General features: G+C 42.1%; 1 protein-coding gene across 6 annotated transcripts in view; it reads right to left on the bottom strand.

Annotated features, from left to right (window-relative positions):
- dlgap2a (discs, large (Drosophila) homolog-associated protein 2a) overlaps positions 1-13,147 on the bottom strand; it is a 137,047-nt gene that overhangs the window by 14,178 nt on the left and 109,722 nt on the right. For 5 of the 6 annotated variants that reach the window (XM_069151914.1, XM_069151916.1, XM_069151917.1 and 2 more), the window contains 2 exons: positions 6,203-6,262; positions 1,311-1,696 (listed from right to left, as the gene is read on the bottom strand). In XM_069151914.1, coding sequence (XP_069008015.1) covers positions 1,311-1,696; positions 6,203-6,262 — 446 coding nt within the window. The remainder of the gene's footprint in view (positions 1-1,310; positions 1,697-6,202; positions 6,263-13,147) is intronic. The other variant, XM_069151915.1, reaches the window with a different exon arrangement.

The raw sequence follows: 13,147 nt of genomic DNA, 5'->3' as shown, positions 1-13,147 counted from the left end.
CTGCCTGACGTGGAAAATGTAAAACTTTCACATTAGTAGATGCCAGTAAAAGTTGAACAATCTCGGTATGGATTTGAGTGTCCTTGTCGTGCAGTAACATGTTATTATGTCTCATTTTATTTCACAGCATTGTTCAGGCAAAATGAAAGTACATGTGTGAAATAACCCTGTTATAAATATAATCACTTGAGTTCAAGCTTAAACAATCATTATCACTATTTCATTTAAATGGGGTCCAAGTACATGAGGAAGGCTGGTTGGACATTACAGATAAAAACATTTCTGGGCATGCCGTTCTGCTGGATTTACTCTCAGTTTGGATGTGATACGACACAGTAGACGGAGCAGAACCCGTTGACTTTGAAGAAAACTATTTTTAGGTGCTGAGTCCCCAAAGGATTTACTGGTTTTAATGCCAATTGGTGTGTTAAACTAATGTATTTCTTAATATCATCTGAGTAAAAAATATCCTTTAAGGTGTGCTTTATTTATTTAGCAAGAAACTTGAATCGGACCCGATGATAATTCAAGCACATTCATAATGAGATTAATGAAATGTTCAGGTTTTTTCTTTCAAATATTTAAAAGATGTTGAATTTGACATCTGTTTAAGCAATTTGAATAGTCAGCAGACAGACTGAGCATGCAACGGGGTACATTTATGTGCAAGAAAGAGAATACACATTTTTTAAATACACAAAACACAGAGGAATGTGGACAAGAGTGAATAATGATGATAAAGAGCGGTTGAGAAAATAAAGAAGAGAATACAATTTCTACTCTACCCAAACTGTATATTCTGCTTTGATTAAATGCTATGAATGGCCCTGAGGTGACGGTGTGAGCTGCCACACATTCCCCACCCTTTGATCTGCAACAGACCGACACCCGTTCTAATACAACACCAGAACCTCAGCTAGAATCAGAAAATGAGGTGAAGTAAGATCACACGGAGCGGGCAGTGGAGAGAGACAAAAAAAACAGAGGGAGAGGGAGAATGAAACTGGAGGGAGAGGGAGGGAGAGTCAGTGGGATTGGAAAGGAAGAAAGAAAGGTAGTGAGCGGAAATGGAGTGAATGAACCATGGCGTGAACTACCATTCACTAAAACCTGCTCCAGCATGAGTTGAATCTTAATTAATGGATTGCAGTAAGATGACTCACTTTTGCTATTTTTAGCTGCAGAAAAGAAAGCACTGTTTCTCAGTTCAATCGTAGGCTTATAACAACACATGGGTGTGAGTTGTAAGAATTTCAGTACTGTTTAGATTCTATGAGAGATCTGTTCATCACAGTCATCTGAAGACTAACCTGTATCCCAATGGACGACCGAGGCGTTTTCAAGTACTCCTCAGCCTTAGACACCAGGACGGCCTTGTCGCAGGTGAGCACCGAGCTGTGGGAGTCTGTGGACGGGTGTCTTTTTCCAGCCATGACTCCGGCCGCCTCCATCGCTATAGTCACAGCCTTGGTGCTGTCCAGGCTGTCGGTGGAGTTATAGAGGACCCTGCCTGGGCTCAGCCCCAGGCTCAGGCCATCAGGCGCCCACATCCCACCGTGAGGGTGCCGTCCCTCGTGGTAGGCGTCCTGGGTGGACTCGGTGCTGCTCTGGGCCGTGATGGAGATGAGCGGTTTGGAGGTGGTGCGGGGCGGGACGGGAGGAGGGGTTTTCTTATAGTTCGGTGTGTAGGTGATGGCTGGAAAAGGTGGAAAGATGTTATCATTTAAAAAGTACTTTTCAAAATATTGACATGTTACAGTTGTATTATTGTCTTAATGTCACTGCCGGTGTTCACATAGTTTTTCCTCTGTAAGTTCTGAGTTCAGCCAATAGGAATGGTCAACAATGAATCACCTATTTATTTATTTATTTATTTATTCACCAAAAACCAGACTACATCCTGTAAAAGATGAAAAGTAAATCTTCATTCAATTCCCAACCTTGTTAACAAAGCCACAATATCTCCTTTAAAATGATTGCAATAATAAACTGAAGGAATAATCTATACAGGATTTAAGCAACACAGAGAAACATTGACAATAAGAAAAATATGGGCCATCACGAGAACCATCCTTGAAACTTCTATCTGAACCAGCAGATTACTGAAGACTATTTTCCTCGTAATAGTTTTTTCATTGTTCAGTTACGAACTAACTACCCAGCTAACATTCAATCAGCTGATAAAGCTGCTGGGATTTACACGGTGCCTGTATGGAGACATCATGCACATCATAAATTTCTACACATTTTTTACATGACAAAATGACTACGAAGAGATGATATATTAGCAATTAATATTATTGCCTAATTAACTTACTTTTATTACTTAAGGACCTCGTTTGCGCATGTTGAGCTAATATATCATGTAGATTATTATGGGACATTTAGGCAGCTGCACCATTTGTCTCACAACAGCGTAAACATAACTTACAGCAAACCTTTTGAGGTCAGTTCTATATTTGTACTTTTCTGTTGTTGCCGATCATCTTATTGATTAAAAGCTCGTGGCTGAGGACCTACTTTGAGTTAAAGAAGTGTTTCACCTCTCTGAGTGCAGAAACCTCTTATGATCCGATAGGGAGGGGGATGGTTGGGACTGTGGGCAACACTCAAAGCTTGTGAATGTATGTTTTTAAGTACGTTGAGCGAGTAAGAGAAAACATCAAAGCCTTGGTGACGTGAGGCGCTCGTGGATGATAGTAGAAAACCAGACATTTATTCAACAGTACTCATGTGTGGAGGATCCTGCTCCAGGAAGGCTGACAACTCTCATCTTCTTATTCTGTCCATTTCATGACAGAAAGAACGGGGATTACTTTCTTTCAAGTGCAAATGAGAATATGGATTTAATCCAGAGAGGGAGATGGACTGAGGAATGGGTCATGAACGAGGCTTTGAGAGAAAAGCTCTCTGATTGTGGAGCCCGAGCCATGTTTCATATGTTCTGATCAAAGCTTCAGAGTGCCAGGTACCTCAGAGCCAAGACGAGAACAGAGAAAGAAGGCAAAGAGGAAGAAGACTGAGTCATGCAGCAGGTTAAGTTATGGGTCATCGTTTTCCTTGACGAAGAGGCGAAGTCTGCTGAACTCTGTGTTTCTTTGTCTGTCTTACAAACACTTATATCACACAAAGCAATTAAAGGAGTCCTTGTGAGAACAAAATCGGATCTATTTTGGGTTCTAATGAGCTGCACCCTTCACGCAGACCAACAAAAACTGTGGCGTAGAATTAATAGCATCTCACCCTAATTACACCGCAGCATGAACAACACAATTACAGAACAAACACATTCTTGTGTGAAACAAGAGAAATATATATATATTTTTTTTTTCTAGAAAGAGCTTAATTTATGACAAATAAAAATAATAACCCCGTGCTTAACCTCAAACCCGCAACACCTTTTGGCCTCTTTTTCACCCATATTTTGTCTGTGTTCATAAATAGAAAGAGATGTCAGCTCTATGAAGAGCCTTCTGCTCTGAGGACTTAATGATTCACACAGCTGTCCATTCACAAAATGAACTACTCGCCCATGAAGACATGCATGTCAGAGGAAGGAGAAAGATGGGGAGAGAGAAAACAGAAATGTAGACGTAAGAGAGGAAACAGGAGCGAGAGTGAATCTCTGCAGACAGACAGGGTGAAAGAGAGAGTGAGTGTGTGTGTGTGTGTGTGTGTGTGTGTGTGTCTGAGAGAGAGAGAGAGAGAGAGAGAGAGAGAGAGAGAGAGAGAGAGAGAGAGAGAGAGAGAGAGAGAGAGATAAATCAGGGAGTGTAGTGAGATCGAGGGAGAGAAGAGATGACCCATTCAACGGGGCATGATTCAGCAGGAGGACCAAAATAGAGCCATTATCAGCCAGCCAGTCGTAGAGAGGGGAGTCATAATTCTTGCTCCCATCTTGGCAGCGGCAGTATTACTCAGCATTTAGATGAAGTGAACGCAGCAAGTCCACTCACTCCCTCACTCCCTCACTCCCTCACTCGCTCACTCCCTCACTCCCTCACTTGCTCACTCCCTCACAACGCAGCGTGTTCAAGCCTCGGACTGAACTCATAACCAGGACAAGTGGGCGGGCCATGAATGAACTTCATCACTTATATTACATGCATTTTTTTACACCGTCCTCGTGTTTAACAGACCTTTATGGACAATTAGCAAACCAGTGAGATAACCAACTGAGGCTGGATCACCACCCTGGACCCAAAACTCCAAGAGCCCCAGAGGCCACAGGCTAACAATGCTTCTATCTAATGTAATTAATCTAGTTACATATTCATACCACTACAGTTCAGTATGAAATCAAAATGGATCCTGCATTAAAACCGAATCTTGTGTTATGTTAAAATCAAGTTTTAAAACTCTCCAAGCAGAGCACACATGACAGAGAGTAAAAACATGGATGCGGTATATATACAACTGTACAAACTACTACTAGGACGGGGCAGTAATTCAACATGCAGGAGTTTCTGGTTTCTGGGTCTTTGTGTGATACAAGCAAACAACAGAACAGCATATCCTGTAGCATCCGAGAACATAACGAGAATAATCATTTGGATATAAAGCCATTCGGCATCTATATAGATGTCAATGTGCTGAACATGACGGCAAGATGAAGTAAAAGATGTCCTTGAATGGAGGATGTTTCAACAGGAGCACAATTTAAAAGAAGCATGTCATCGATGAAAGTAGCTTCAGAGACAGCGAAATATATTCAGTGTCAATAGCATTTAATCTCTTTCTCTCTCTCTTAAATGCACACGCACACGCACACGCACACACACACACACACACACACACACACACACACACGCACACACACACACACACACACACACACACACACACAACTAGCACTGTGGGAGCCGGCTGATTAACGTGAGACACAAAGGCAGTGATTCAACCACTCCATCTCTGTTAGGACCTCTCTATCTATCAGACCTGGCTTGTATGCTAACATGGGCGTGGGGCTTTGGAGGGAGGGGGTGGATGGTGGGGGGTGGGGGTAGGGTGGGGGGGTTGAGTGACACATCATTAAGAGTCTTTCTCCTCGATTGGATGTATCACTGCAAAGGAAACGCAGCAGTTTGTTTTGCAGCAGGCTTTTAAGGATATGCAAATGATCTAGAGGGAGGGAGAGGAAGGAGGGGGAGCAAGATGGATGGTGGGCTCCATTATTGGCGCTATCACAGTCGCAGACAGAAACAATAAAGAAATCTATATAAAAATAGCCAACAACAGATACCAAAAAGTAGACTGGGTGAGTCATCACTCAAAGTTATACTTAACCATCCCTGGATGGTTTGTGAACGTTTGAGTGTTCAGAGCACTGTGATGGATCACTGAGGACAAAAACGCTGTTTGCAAGAAATAAAACTCCTCCAAATAAAGTCCTCTCACGGTCTCCTCTCGATAGGAGCATCAAGGCATTCTTTCCACTTGTCTACCACGTCTCTGATGTTGCTCTACTGCTTATGAAAGTCACACGGTCAAGTTTGTATTTAAATAATGGCTGCTGCAGTCGGTAATGTAGACACCACGTCAACCAGTTAGATGCATGTCACTGTTTTTAACGTCACCTTTCATGAAAACAAATTGGCTTCTCACTAAAATACCCAATGGAAGCTAACAATATGTTGGAAAGCAGGTTTTCAGAAAGTGACGCAATCGTAAATATGTCAGCGGAGAAAGCACTCTCAACAATTAGGTCTGTCAGGACTACCGTCGCTCTCAATCACAAAAGCAGGCTGGTGCAGAGTGTTGGAGAGCAAATGCATCTTCTAGTCAATCTAGCAATAACAGGAACAAGTGCTTCAGTACATCAATGAATAAAATGCAGGTGAACTCGAATAACTCAAATAAGACGCTGACAAATGGTCACGTTGTATCATCACCAAGAGATTAGTCTTTAAGTGTGAATGAATCACTTTCTATTTTATATAATATAAAATAGCCTGTTTACTCCATGGTAATTAATACTTCATTATTCCTACAGTTGGCTTTAATAAAGTTCAAGTTTGCTTTCTTTGGCTGTGAATGTGAATCTTAACGTTATTCAGAGAGGATTTTCAGATAAAAAAAAAACACGTTTCGCTCTACTTGATCCACAAACAGAAACTGGCCACAGGACAGATCATGTTTTGTTGAAATAATATCTGGCACTTTGAAATGGAGCAACAGCGAAGGCCCCAGGTAGGAGGTTTACCTGGGGTTTGCTGAGGAGTCCAATCAATGCTGCAGGTGGAGGGGAGGCAGAACTGGATACCTGAAAACAAGGGAGTCGGGGTATATTCAGAAGACTCTGCATATTTGCCCAAACACACAGTACAATCTAATAACATTACAAAAGACATACTCAGATTGGATCCAGGGAGAGACTGCAGGCTACAAGGATCAGCTTGCACAGTGGAATCTGTGTACTTTTTGGGCAAAATAACAAAAACAAAACAAAACACCATGGCCATAAAAAAAAATACCTTCACTTGATTGGAACATCGCCATGTGGGTCTAAAATAAAAAATCCTGTGATTCAGCAGAGCACCTCGATCAGAGAGGGATGAAGTCAGTTTTGGTGCAGAGATCATACAACACAGGAACAACCAACATTTGTACAATACTGTTCATTTCCTGCTGCAATTTTGCTTTTTTTCATGTTTTCATGTTAGTACAATCAAGCATCTTCAGTGGTTCTTTTTGTGCAACCAAGTTTATGTCAAGTGGCCATCATGAATCATCTGACATGCTCATAACCTGGTCCCACCATGGTTTTAATATTGACCTGGAACTGCTCCTCATTAAAATAGTTGCAGTTGATCTGCATCTGCAATAGTGTGTGAACTAACTATTCACCAATGAGTATATATATATGAGTAATATATAATAATAATATAATAATAATATAGTCTGAATGGTGACTGAGTACATGCTCATTTTTCTGTCATACTGAATACGTGTTTGAGTTTAGGGATATTAAAAGTAAAATTCTTTGGCACTTTTTAACCCGGCGAAAACTGTGTACATCAACTGATTCATTTTCTAATGTTTAATCATTTAATAATTTATTTAGAAGGACACTATTTCCCTCTATAGTTTGTCAGTTTTCTTAACTAATAAAAAACACCAACATCTGCAGTGCATAACTTTTTGCTTCCTCCTTCAGCTGTGTTAGTTTTCACCAAATTACCCAACAAGTTGGCCACACCTACATGTGCTCCCTCCCAGCGCATAACTCAGACCTGCCTCTGCTCCACAGCTTATAGTCCAAAAAAGGCCTGTTATTTCATGCCATTATCTTTCATTTCATTACTGAATCCCGAAGCACTTTATTTTCAGATAACACATAACGAATAAACATAAAGTCACTGCAGTGCAGCTTAAATTGTGTACTATTTTAGGATCCCATTTTTGCAAAGGAAGAGTTGACCATGTGAGACGCCCAGAGAGAAAAAAAACTGTGCAGCGTTTTATGTCAGCGAAATGGGAAAATCTGAATACAACAATAGAACCTAATTAACTTCCCACCTCTTTGAAAACCTCTCGGATTCAGCCAATTTAGCAAACTTTCATAAAGTGCATATTCAATTCAAAACAACACTCAGGAAAATCATTTTGTGCCAGCTCACTGATGCTCTGCTGAAAGATTCTTTTTGTTCCAGTGCACTTTATTAGAGCACAGACTTCCACAGTGGGCGATTCCATATAGAGCCCATTAATTGGACAGATAGCGCAGATACATCTTGTGATTTTTCTGGCTTTTTAGCTGCTGGTAACAGTATTCTGCATCTTCGGTGGTACGTGGGCTCCTTTCACGGCACTGAATATCAAAATGAAACTATGAGTAGAACTAACTATTTACAGTGAGGCACAGTATATGAAATGCACAAAACATGGAGGCCATCTGTCATGCATCATTACAACATTATTTTCACATCATTCAGTGTCACATATATTAAAAAATAGCTATCTCTCAACAAAGCCTATTATTTCTATAATCAGATTATCAGACAAATTGAATGTTTTATAGTGTTGTTTTTTTTAATAAATTACAGTCGATATACACAGAGATATTTGCTGTGTGTTTGACAGCAAAGTCCATGTGCATGTAGGTAAGATGAGATTGTGTCAATAAAAAGGCTACATACTGTAACTGTACTGGTTTGTAATTATATTTTAGAGTGTAAATGATGACAGTTATTTTTCAACAAATTACATTTATATGCAAAAGTTTGGACACCCCTGTTCCATACTTTCCCTGATGACAGTTCTTGACCTGCCATACTTGTCCCTCGGGGCTGTATTTTCATGAATCTAGGTGCAATGCAAGCGCAGGTCGACTTTAATCATGGCCAATCAAATCAGCCACTCTCATTCCTTTTAAAAGTGCTGTGGCCATCTAAACTTTACACAGGAGGAAACTGACCCGCTCGTCTAAAAGGTTCAGCCTCGTAATCACTGAATTCGTGGTACTACGAGTTGGCCTCCATGAGCTCATGATGTTAAATTGGTTTGGGAAGAGGTAATTAATATTATAAATATCTCTTCCCCTAGGATTTCGAGAACAGCTGCCCCGGGTTGGAAGCGGTTCGATGATATAAGACGAAGGGCCAAACAAAAACACGGGCATTAATTAAATGTCAAAATGAACAAAGAACACTCATCCAATATAGTGAAATCAGGTACTGGAACAATGTTGAGGAGTGAGCACAAGTAAATTCAGCACACTTACAACCCCAAATACAATTTATTTATTAAGAAAACTGATGAAGGGCAATGTGCTCCAAACATCACTGATATTATGGTGTTAATAAATGAAATGCATCGGTGCCTTTGAGTGTGCCTAATTTACTTTCTAATCATTAACTAAAGGGCAAAAGCTGCACTGCTTATATTGCCATAACCTTACGTAGGCAAACGTTACTCCAAAACTCTAATCATAACCAGGATACTAGTGCGCATGAAACATACTTAATAATGTTCGAAAAGCTTACAAGTCAAAGGGCGTCCAAACTTTAGCACTTCCCAAATTTACAACTTTATTTTTTATTTTTTATGTGTTTGCTGAAGGGGTTCTATTTACTTCTTTTCACTTACCAATAAAATATATAATTTGCCATAACTTTTGCATACAGCAGTGGCAGTACAGTATTCCTGCTTCATCTATGATTGTGCAAACATTATTCCACAGTATCAAGTCTTTTTTTTTTATAACAGAGTCCATCCAACAGCTCACATAGTAAACAATATGTCTTTATAGTTATATGATAACTGCTAGGTTTTACTTCACTCCACTTTAGAGTGACACACAAAGAGCTTAAAATAAGTCAAGAAAAGGGAAGTTTCTGTCATCACTGCAAGGATTGTCGAGGCCTCTTATGAGGCCATCTTGTCCATAGTCTACACCAGAGCTCTTAAAGGAGTCTCTTAAAATAGATGTGTACAACATTTTTGATGTAATGACAGTCATGACTTGTGTATCCAATGAGTGAAACCGGTACACTGGATGATAATTCACATCAGTGGTGACAGCTGCTTCAGACAAGTTCATACTGCTTCCAGTGAATGTTTTTGAAGTTCAGTACATTTGTCACCACAGAGGGTTTATTACATTCTTGCAGTATGTTGCGATCCATGAAATATGCTTGTGCTGCTACCAATGCAGTCTTTCTTCGTGGTATATCACTGCAGGTTTGCGTCAAAGGAAGTCCTTGCTGGAATACCAATGATCACATGACATTTAGATCGGCACGTGGCTCTGCATTGCACTGGCAGCTACCAACCATAAGCTATAAATATACTTTGAGCTACATTTTGTCTGCTGAGAATGAGGTATGAGCTCACAGAGTGAGAGACACGTACGTGATTTCTGCACTATTGTACTCGTATCTACCGCTCCATAGTTCCACACTGGCACTCCGGTGCATGGAGTCTCGTCCTTGGCCTCTTTTCTGCCACCTGTACCACAAAAAGGCCTGCTCGCTTGTGGATCTCTCCAAACTACCTGGGACCTCCTCCTCCACAAGTCCCACAGTCTCCTGACATACAGCATTATACTCCAGGGTTTCTACTTGAACATCATCTGACTCCAGGGTCTCTACTTGAACATCATCTGACTCCAGGGTTTCTTCTTGAACATCATCTGACTCCAGGGTTTCTACTTGAACATCATCTGACTCCAGGGTCTCTACTTGAACATCATCTGACTCCAGGGTCTCTACTTGAACATCATCTGACTCCAGGGTCTCTGCTCGAATATCATCTGACTCCAGGGTTTCTACTTGAACATCATCTGACTCCAGGGTCTCTGCTCGAATATCATCTGACTCCAGGGTTTCTACTTGAACATCATCTGACTCCAGGGTCTCTACTTGAACATCATCTGACTCCAGGGTCTCTGCTCGAATATCATCTGACTCCGGGAGTGCCAGGTCCACTGAGGGTGAGTCTTGGAGATCTGGTAGTGATGGAGCTGTCACAGGTGGAGGAAGATCTGCGGCTGGACTTGTTGGTCCAAAGTCCATTTCCAGAGATGTATCAGGTGATATTGAACTCGGGGGGGATATCGTGACGGTTACCTGTGGTAGAGGGACTTCATGTAATCGGGCTACATCCTGAGGCATGTGAGCTAAGTGATACTCCATAGCTGGATCCAAACAGGTTAACTCTGATTGTGAAGCATCTGGGGAGCATGTTGTGGCTGGGTCAACAGATGGTAGGGGTGAACTTTGACAATCTGATTCATACATGGGTGGTTCTAGATCCTCAGCATTAGATGAAGAGTCAACACTCAGATCTAAAGGTTCTGGTTCAGGGTCCATAAACACTGAATCAAGGTCATCTTGATCTAGGGAAGTCAGCATGACTAAGTCAAAGTGGACCAGATCTGCATGATATATAGGGGTGGTATCCACTGGTTCTGGAAGGGGTGGCCACTCTGAGTCTTGGGACTCTGGATCAATGTTTGGTAAAATGTCTTCTAAACTGGAAGCAAAGGTCGAGACTGATGTCATTTGCTCTGGTGGAAAGTCACAGGGACAATCAGGAAGAGTGATAATGGGCTCGGGACTGTCGCTGTCCGTTGGGCTGGCAGAGGAGTCCGTGTCAAGGTATTCTGACACCACAATAGATGGATATATGATGTCAGTCTCTAACATACATGGTGTAACAGTATCAGGCTCAAATGTGGAAGAATCCCAGACTGGGAGTGGGCCTTGATTAACAGGCGTAGATGAAGACACTGTGGGTAAGTTTGATGCTTTTTCTTGTACTTCTGTTGGGTCTGATGAACCTGCATCTTCTAATCCCGAATAGGGTGAAGACACTGTAGTAGAGCCTTGACAGACTGGATCTGGCTTGTCTACAGTATCAGGATCTGGAAACTCTGAATCTGACATGATGTCATAATCATGTTCCTCTGGTGGAGACACAGTAACGACGGGGACTGGATATGGTAGCTGTATCTTATCTCTTTCAATGGGTTCTGAATTTGAGGATTTCATGTTATCAGGGTGAGAAGGTTCAGTATGTGAAAGGGATTCATCAGCTGGGCTGATATTTACGAGCTGTGAAGTGACTGGCATTACTTGTTCTACTGTAAATGAATCCTGAGGTCTTTCGAGAGCTGTTTCTGGTGACATTGGCGTTGCACCATGAGTGCTGACTGGCTCATTCGTGACCATTTCAGATGAACTCACAATTGCATGGTCTGGCATTTCTGGTTCTGGTTGAGCTGTGGAGGGCACAGCAGTCAAGTCGAACAGCTCAGGTTGAACTGCTCTAACAGACGCAGGAAGTATTGGATCCAAAGTAAGTGGTATGGCACTTTCCACATACATTGACTGTGGACAGGCGAGAATGCTGGGGTCCATTGAGAGCTGTTTTGGTAGACTTCGGCGGGACCCTTTCTTTTCGTCCTTCTCTTCTGGACAGTTGACAGCTGCATCGGCTGTGCTTTGCCTGACCAGGACTTTGCTTCTGGCCTGGGTGCCCACAGACACTTTAGACACCTGGGGTTTCTTCTCTCTGACTCCTCCAGTGCCTCTATCTGTCGTAGAGGTTCCAGGCCGTCCTGCCCCCAGCCCTGCCCCTGCCCCTGCCCTCGTTCCTGTCCCAGCCCCAACCCCTCCGCCGAAACCTGCCCCCGCTCCAGCCGCTGTGCTGCCTCCCTGGGGAGACCAAGTGTTGTAATGCTGCGTGAACGTGTTGAAATTACTGTTGAAAGCACGTAGCTCCGTACAGAGGTCCCTCCTGAGTTCGGCTAACTCTCGACGCATGGCCGTGACCTCTTCCTTCCACTGCATGCTGATAGCTGCAGCCAAGGTAGCCGACTCTTTGATGCTGGCCTGGATGGCTTTTGGTGATGGCCGTTCTGGGGCACTAGATCTGGGAGATCTGAAGAGGCTTGGCGAAACAGGTGGTCCAGACAGAGGTTTGGCTGTAGCCCCCATGTTATCTTCATGGTAAAACATGTCTCTTCTGATGGGGCAGCCTAGATCATCATGAGTCAAAGGGGCTGTGTCTGCCAACTCCTCATGTATACTGGCCTGGTCAGGTAAACAAGTATCTTCCTGCACATAATTTCTGTCTGGAAGACAAATGTAAATATGTTTCTGTAATACGGCCACAGGTGTGAGCAGCTGGAGAAAATGTGCTTTTTATTGCCACAAAGCATTCACATCAAGTCATGCACTGAATGCCATGAGTCAAAATAAGATAATATCTGAAAGGTGCTAACCTTAATGATTACTGCACCAATTTGTTCATCTGTATACCGCAGATGTATAATACTGTTTATACTAGATTTTAAAACTATGTAGTATCATTTTACAATACAGCAGAGAAGACCTCTCTGATATTGATAAAGCACTCCCATTTTGACTCATTTCCGTTAATGGTTTACACTGCCTTCTCAACCTCAATTTGTAGCATGCATTCTTCACATCTTTTCAATGCACAAAGCTGAAACTTCTAGCTCCCGGCACACATCACAGAGAATGGACAATACTTCTAATAAATGAGGTTAGAATAAATCTTGCATGCTCTCCTGCTCTCAGTTGAGGTAAAGAAATGTGAACTTTGTGCAGTGAAAAGAGGCAAAGATGAGCACAGCTTTCAAACCTTTTCCCATCAGTCAGGAAGTACAGTATGAACCCTA

Source organism: Embiotoca jacksoni, unplaced genomic scaffold (assembly GCF_022577435.1).
Source record: "Embiotoca jacksoni isolate LCO1_2020_lvr unplaced genomic scaffold, fEmbJac1.0.p SCAF_18, whole genome shotgun sequence".
Taxonomy (NCBI): Eukaryota; Metazoa; Chordata; class Actinopteri; family Embiotocidae; genus Embiotoca; species Embiotoca jacksoni.
Note: the sequence above shows the minus strand (reverse complement) of the source record. Positions and strands in the feature narration are given on the sequence as shown.